The 7,646-nt window shown below is 54.9% G+C and overlaps 1 protein-coding gene across 1 annotated transcript; it reads left to right on the forward strand.

Annotated features, from left to right (window-relative positions):
- The first annotated feature begins 2,047 nt into the window (after positions 1–2,047).
- On the forward strand, positions 2,048–7,279 carry DGCR6L (DiGeorge syndrome critical region gene 6 like). Its single transcript, XM_032309893.1, has 5 exons — positions 2,048–2,263; positions 2,343–2,503; positions 5,220–5,320; positions 6,105–6,245; positions 6,726–7,279. Exons 1-5 carry the CDS (start codon positions 2,154–2,156, stop codon positions 6,807–6,809), a joined length of 597 nt encoding a protein of 198 aa, XP_032165784.1. The 5' UTR covers positions 2,048–2,153; the 3' UTR covers positions 6,810–7,279.
- Positions 7,280–7,646: the final 367 nt, after the last annotated feature.

The following is a 7,646-nucleotide window of genomic DNA, read 5'->3' on the forward strand; positions in this document are numbered from 1 at the left end:
GCAAATTTGATCATGCCTATGCCCCTAAACCTTTAGATCTCCCTATTGCTCTTAGGACAAGCCCTCAGGAGCCTGTGGAACACGTACCCCAATACACTCTTCCTTTGGCTGCTGCCGCCCAGCCACATAAGTCCTCTTGAGTAGGGGGACAAAGAATTTGATCAGTTTCAAGGTCAATCAGATATCAAGGGTAAGGGTTTCTCTCTAAACTGACTTAACAGGATTCTTGCTACAACTGGACCAGGCAGGCTGAAGACAAGGCCAAGTGATATAGGAAAGAACAGTAGTGTTCAAAGTCCATGGCCAAGAAAGAATTCTTGAGACATCTTTGGTGCATAAAGGTGGTTTTATTAAAGCATGAGGACAGGACTCGTAGGCAGAAAAAGCTGCACTAGGGTCACGAGGAGTGGCCCATTATATACTTTCAAATAGGGAGGAGCTTAGGGATAGCGTTAAGCCTGTAAAGAACTTGGAAGCAAGGCTTCCAGGACCTTGAGGGGGCCAGCTATCATTGGGAAAATGTCATTTATTACCTCTAATAAAACCTCGGTCATAAGACCCTTCAGATGTATATCATCAGGCCATATGCTTGGGCCAACATGTACCTGGGTGGGGGCAGGGATTTAGAGATAAAGGAAATTTCTAAAGGAATTTTTGTATGTTAAGTAGACTTACAGGATCCAGGGGCGGGGCGGAGGGAGGATTGGGCTAGGATTGCTTTTTGCCCCTTAGCAAAATATTAATATTGAGGCAGTTGAGTCCCTCTGTCACTCTGTCACTCTGCCTGTTTCAAGGACTTGTCAATAGGCTGTAAGTAGTAAGAAAACTTAATTTTCGTCTGCCTTTGTTTCCCACATCATCAAGCACCAGGCCTAGTCAGAAGAGCACTCAGAGGAGCGTGCCCAAAGTTTGGTCAATGAGTCTTCATCAAGGGATCATGCTGGGGAATGACTTAAGTTAGGCTAACTCCTCTCCTTGGCCCTACCCTACAGAGCCCCCAGGGGTTAAGCATGCCCTCTTCTCCAGAGGTCTGGGCTTTCTGTCCATGGCCAGTTGGATTTGTTTGCCTCAGTTAGCCACACAATCCTTCTTTCTGGTTGTCTTCTTCAGGAGTCTACCTACTTTTACATTTCGCTATACAGCAGCCCCATCCCTATTTTTGGCAGCACTGAACACCCTCCTCCCGCTGAGATGAGAAAGACACAGTGCTCGTTCTCCAAGGCGCGAATCCCCTGGCCCCACGAGCCCAGCAAGACATTCAGCAATGCAAACTTTGGTTTGTAGATTTTTGTGGCCTATGAAAACCGTGACTGTGGATTCCAGGAAACTTATCTCAAGGCCGGACTGAGACACTGGGCCAGGTTTTCTTTGACATTTCACAACACTGATGGAGGCACAGGTGAGGCGGGGAACGGCATCCTCCCGGAAGGTGCTGGGGTTGGGAAAGGCAGTGGGGATCAATCCCCGCCGAAGCCAGGCGCTTCCTCAGCCAGGCGCTTCCTCCAGAGCGCAGGTGCCGCTGCTGCTGGAGCTCCCAGACCCCGCGCAGGTGTGTGTGTTTGGGGTGGGGGGCTTTCTGGAAACGCAACACAGACAAATGTCCAATGAATGGAAAACAAGGAGACCGGCGCCTGAAGGTGACGAAAATGGCTCAAGGTCACACCGCTTGTATCGGCGGAGCTCAGCGATCAGTGACTCAAGCCCTTTTTGGAAAAAGCAAACGGGAGGAAACAGATTGCGACAGCATCGGCCACCCGGCGCCCCAGCAGGGGCAAGCGCCGGACGGGGCCCCTCCCTATCCCCTCTTCCCCCCAGAACAGGGGTCTACACCCGCTCTGCGGGGGCAGGGCGGGCTTCTTTGAGATCTCGCGATTTCAAGGCTGTGGTGTTACGCCTCCGAAGTCGCGAAGACAAAACGGCACGGTAAGAGGCGGGGATAATGAAGGACCCTCCAAGGAACCTCGGGAAAGGGGCGGAGAGAGCTTCGTTCTGGAGGGCGAAGAGAGTGGCGGCGCCGTGCTTAACTGTCGTAAAAGGGGACGGGACGCACCGCGTTCCCGACGGACGTAAAGTGGGCGGGACGCGCCGCACTAGGAACGGACGCAGAGGGGCTTCACCCTGCTCCGGCCGGCGGCTGGCGGCGCTGGGGCACTATGGAGCGCTACACCGGCGCCTTCGAGGAGGCGGTGGATGGGGCCCGGCAGCAGGAACGGCACTACCAGCTGCTCTCTGCGCTGCAGAGCCTCGTGAAAGAGCTGCCCAGGTGCGCGGCCGCGGGGCGGAACGGGCGGCTGAAATGGCCCTGGGTCCCGCCCGCGCTCACCGCGCCCCTCTGCCCGCAGCTCCTTCCAGCAGCGCCTGTCCTACACCACGCTCAGCGACCTGGCTCTGGCGCTTCTCGACGGCACCGTGTTCGAGATCGTGCAGGGACTGCTGGAGATCCAGCACCTCACCGAAAAGAGCCTGTACAACCAGCGCCTGCGGCTGCAGAATGAGCACCGAGGTGCGCGGGGGCGGCGGGACGACGCACGCTTTTCCTCCGGGAGTTTAGCTCTCGGTCTCTGTGCAGGCCGAGCCCTAACCTGGGTGTAGCTCAGATGATATCCCTACAATTGACCAGGTCAAGGGCTTGGAGACTGCTAGCGGTTTTTTTGTGTGTGTGACAAAGGGGTTAAGGCAGTTAAATTTTTTTCAGTTGCACAGCCCCTTGTTATCATAATATCCAGACACTCCCTGCCCGGACTTTCCTGTGTCTCCACCCTCCTCCAAGCAGGACGGCCCAAGGCCTCCCTGCCTGGTCAGTCCACCGACAGATCCCCGGTAGTGGCGGTCAGCGGTAGAGGTTGACCACCCCCAGTGATATCCCAAAGTGTTGACAGCTCTGCCGTGCTCTTTAGGGTGAGTTCCCCTTCGGCAGCGCAGAGGGCCACACCACCACCTGCTCATTGAGTTCCCCCGCACTATGCCCTGTGGCACCCTTGGGACCCGAACCACACCCTAAGCCAAAGCCTCCTGAGCCTTAGCCCCGCCTAGGCATCCCTACTCAGGGGTCTCAGGGGTCTCCGGGAGCACCTTCCTCCAAGGTGTGTTGGGCATCTCTCCCTGCCCCGTCAGTTTCCCACCTTTGTTATTTTGTTTTTACCCAACTTATTTATTTAAAAAAAAAAAAAAAAGTTAAAACATTCAGCTAAGTTGAAAGAGTGGTGTATACCTGTATCCTCTCCAGCCAGATTCAGTAATTAACATTTTGCCCAAGCCTTAATACCCCTAAATATATGTAACACCCTAGGGCTTCACCTTGAGTTTTCAGCATCTCTCTGGACTGAGGATTTCAACTGCAGCATTGCTATTTGTGGCTGAACAAGTCTTTATGGTAAGACAGTGTCTTGTGCATTGCAGGCTATTTAGCCAGCATCCCTGGCTTCTACCCACTAGATGACAGGGGTGTATTCCCCCAGTGACAAACAGAACTCTCTTCATGCATCCTTGGTGATCAACCTTGGCCCAGGATTGAGAACCAGTGCTCTAGATCAAGAACACTCTCCTATGTGAGCCCGGTGAATAGCATTACCTTAACCATTCCAGGGTGTCTTCTGACCTTCAGTCCACTGTCATATTGTCCAACTTGTCATAAACTCGCTTCGTGAGGCCAGTGTGGGTTTATGCATTGCAGCTGGTTACTTTGGTCTCTGTGCTTCTGGAATAGTCTCATTCACTATAGTATTGACTTTTTGAAGAGTCTGGGGCACTCTACCTGTAGAATGTCCCCATTCTGGATCTGCCACATTGCTTCCCCATGCTGTCATTTAACCGTTTCTCCACCCTCTGTGTTTCCTGTAAACTGGACAGCAGGTCAAGACACAATGATAGGCAGCTTAAACGTTTGTGGCAAAAACTAGTGTTTCAGGAGTGGACACTGGGTTTTGTTGCATCCCCTTTTCAGCATCTCTGGAGATGGGCACATGGCTTTTTGGTTAACTCTGGTCAGTTACACTCATTTGGTAATTCCTGGGATAAACTGCATTCCTGGGATAAATCCCACTTGGTCAGGATGCATTACCCTTTTTGTTTATGTTGGATTTGATTTGCTAAACTATTGTTAAGAATATGTGCCTCTGTGTTCATAATGGACATTGATTTGTAGTTTCTTTTAATGTCTTTGGATGGGATATTAGGGTAAGGCTGGCTTCATGGAGTGAGTTGGGGAAGTGTTCTCTTCTGTTTTCTAGAAGATTGTTTTGCTTTGTTTATAGAATTGGTATTACCTTTTTTCCTGCCGTGGGAATGGCTGTCTTTGTAAATATTTCTGGTGAGGTGTGGGATGCATACAGTCACAAGTCCAAAGAATATAGCTCATTATTCTTTGTAATGCTCAAACAGAGCCACATTTGGTCAGTGGGAGAGCTCTTGGGCTGCCGCCTCTGTCCTTTTGATGTGCCCCCATCATTCTTGGAGTACTTCCTTGCTTTCTTGTATAAGAAGGTGTCTGGGATCATCTTTCTTCTTCTTTCCCTGCCTCGGCCCCCCTCCAGCTTCTCCAGCAGCCTCCCGTCAGGATGCACCTTCCCCCTTTGGCCACCGTAAAGCTTTCCTGCTTCCCGCTTTCCCAAGTCTCCTGCCTGTGCTTGAGTCTCTGCCAAACGCAGGCATGGTCACCTACTGTCTTGCTGTCAGTGAGTAGTTCTTGTTCTCCTGTGGGTGATCTATGTTTATCTCCACATAGGAGTCCTTTTCCAGACTTTGCCTAGGTCATCTCCTGGACATCTCAGTGAATGTCCCATGGGTGATGGGCAGCTCACCCCCAGGACTGCCTATGGCCATCTGAACCCAGAAGCCTCTGGACTAGTCTCCCACTTCTCTTGGTCTTCTGAGCACTGGCTACAGCCCTGGCCAGCCTGCCTTGTCTCACCCTCCTCAGTTGCCTTGCACCCTCCAGAGGAGTCCCTTGGACCCTTGCTGCTGGAGAAAGGCCCTGCCCTGGGTGAAGGCAAGACTGAGTGAGCCAGGGGATTAGACATCCCCCCAAACTCCACCCCGTTTCTAGTATAGAGCTTCAGGCAGGCTGGGTCATCAGGCAGGGCTTCATCTCTGCACCTTGGCTTGGCTGCCCCATGGTGGGACAGCCAGGGTAGGTGCCGAGGTGAGACATGTTCCCTGCCCGCCCCTCTCCATCTCACCCCCACCACCTGCTGGACTTCTCTGGTCTCCTCTCCTCCTAGTGCTCAGGCAGGCGCTGCGACAGAAGCACCAAGAAGCCCAGCAGGCCTGCCGACCCCACAACTTGCCTGTGCTCCAGGCAGCTCAGCAGCGTGAGCTGGAGGTAGGGGTGTGGGCCGGGTGGGTATCACCTGGGCTGTGCTGACTGGGCTGTGGTAGAGAGCTGCTCTGGGCCTCAACTTGGGTGGTCCATTGGAGGCCTGATGAGTCCCCAAATGTGGCTCTTTGCTGTGGGGGTTGGGATGTGGCAGGATCAGGTAGAGAGTGTGATTCCTCTGTGTCCCAAGACCGTAGCTGTTTAAGGGCTGGGCCTGTTCAGGGCAATTGTGGGATGGTGGGGCCAGCCAGCGGAGACCCAGTCTGCTCCCAAGTTGCTCAGGACAACCAGGAGACCCATATGTAAGCAAGAAGCTATGGGTGGTGGGGGTGCATAGAAAGGCTTATGCAGGGTCCCAAGCAGCCTGGAGCCAGGATGCACAGGGAAGAGGTACCGAGCTGGGATTAGCGGGCGGCCCCAGTGGGGAGGGAACATATACAAAGGCCCAGAGATAGTTGGCAACTTGATGGTAAGCAGAAGTGGACCTGGCATCTGGCCAGCTCATGGTGGTCCCGAGCAGTCCTTGCTGGGCAAGGCCTGGCCCAGCAAAGGGAGGACACCTGGCTGGGGGTCCTGGAAAGGAGAGCATTCCGGGTAGGGCAGGGTAGCCCTTCCGCAGGGTTCATTTAGCCAAGAAGGGAGCAACCTGCATGCAGTAAGGGCACCATCAGTGGTCTTGGAGCCACTGGGAGTGTGGAACGGTTGGAGGAAGTAGCAGGCCACCAGTGTGTGTTTGAGGTAGTGTGCGACGGGCAGGGGGCTGACCCCCTGAGCCGCCCTCACTGTGCAGGCAGTGGAACACCGGATCCGTGAGGAGCAGCGAGCAATGGACCAGAAGATTGTCTTAGAGCTGGACCGGAAGGTAGCAGACCAGCAGAGCACACTGGAGAAGGCTGGGGTTGCTGGCTTCTATGTGACCACCAACCCACAGGTCGGTCCCTCGAGCCTGCCCTGGCCCAGCCCAGAGGGTGCTGGTTCCCAAAGGCCCAGTTCCCTCTAGGGTTTTATCACTGGCCCCTGGGGAGCCAGCCCCAGAGTGTGTGAGGAGAGGGGAGGAGGGAAGAATTAGTAAGGCAGGGCGCACTGCCTCTGCCAATAAGAGGGCAAGCCAACTGGCTGTGGGGGTACTGCCCACCTTCCCCAGGCCTGCTCCTCACAGGGCCCTCATGTGCTCCGCCCCTGCGTACACCTGTGTGCACCAGCCCAGCGTACCTGTGGGCCCTGTTGCAGGCTGACATCCCTGCTTCTGTCCCTTTCTGGCAAGCCATGGCCAGGAATCACTGGCAGGTTCACTTCCTGGCACTCTGTAGGCCCCAGTATCTGCCTCTGGGCCCCAGGGAAAAGGGGGCTTTTGCCAGGGCAGGAGAGACCGGGTGGCATTCTGGTGTTACAGCAGCCTTCTGCGTCCTAGGAACTGACACTGCAGATGAACCTGTTGGAGCTCATCAGGAAGCTGCAGCAGAGGGGCTGCCAGGTGGGGAAGACAGCCTTGTGACCAGCAGGGCTCTCCACCAGTCACCTGCCGCCCATCATGGCTGAGAAGACAGCCCTGTTCCTGTCATCACAGGCAGCACAAAGCTGAGAGTGGGACTTATCTTCCCAACATCTGGCCACCACCTTCCCAGCTGCCTGCAGGAGGGATCGACGCTCTGAGGAGAGGCCAGGTGGACCCTGGCTGCACCTGCCATCCACTTTTTTTTTTTTTTTTTTTTTTTGGCCCAGAGCTAGGGTGGTGTGGTAAAGGAAGAGTGCGTCCATTCTGCTGGCTGGCCGCTCCAGAGTCAGGGGAGAGTGGGGCTGGAGGTCCTAGCACCTTCTCACTCCACCGGACACATCCCCACCTTCGCCATGCCCCATGTTCTGGCCTCAGCCCCTTCCCTGGCAGGTGCAGCCTCAAACTAAGTGGGAGACACTGCAAGCGCCAAGTCCTGTGAGGCCGAGAGAAATAAAGGTACCTCAGCGTGGCCTGCGTGTCACTTGTGTGCTAGCTCTTTGATATCTGCCATGACCGGGGCCCAACTGGGGCCCTCACCTTGTAGCTTGTGGGGAGGAAACAGCAGATGCGCCCCGCCCTACCCCCTTTGTCATGGAGGCTTCTCCCAGGGGCACCCCCTCTGGAGCTCCCTCATGGAGCTGCAGGCTCAGCCATCCACATTCCCCCCAGGGTAAGCCCCAAGATACTAGGACCACATCTAGTCCGCTCTGGGAGGTTGGAGGTGGGGGCAGGCAGCCATGAGTTTGCTCTGGTCAGAACAGTCGGAAAAGTCTGAGGGAGAGAATCCCCAGGTAGAGAAGCACCAAGCCCACCCCTAGGAGCATCCTGTCTGCACTG

This window comes from Mustela erminea, chromosome 13 (genome assembly GCF_009829155.1).
Source record: "Mustela erminea isolate mMusErm1 chromosome 13, mMusErm1.Pri, whole genome shotgun sequence".
In the NCBI taxonomy this organism is placed as follows: domain Eukaryota; kingdom Metazoa; phylum Chordata; class Mammalia; order Carnivora; family Mustelidae; genus Mustela; species Mustela erminea.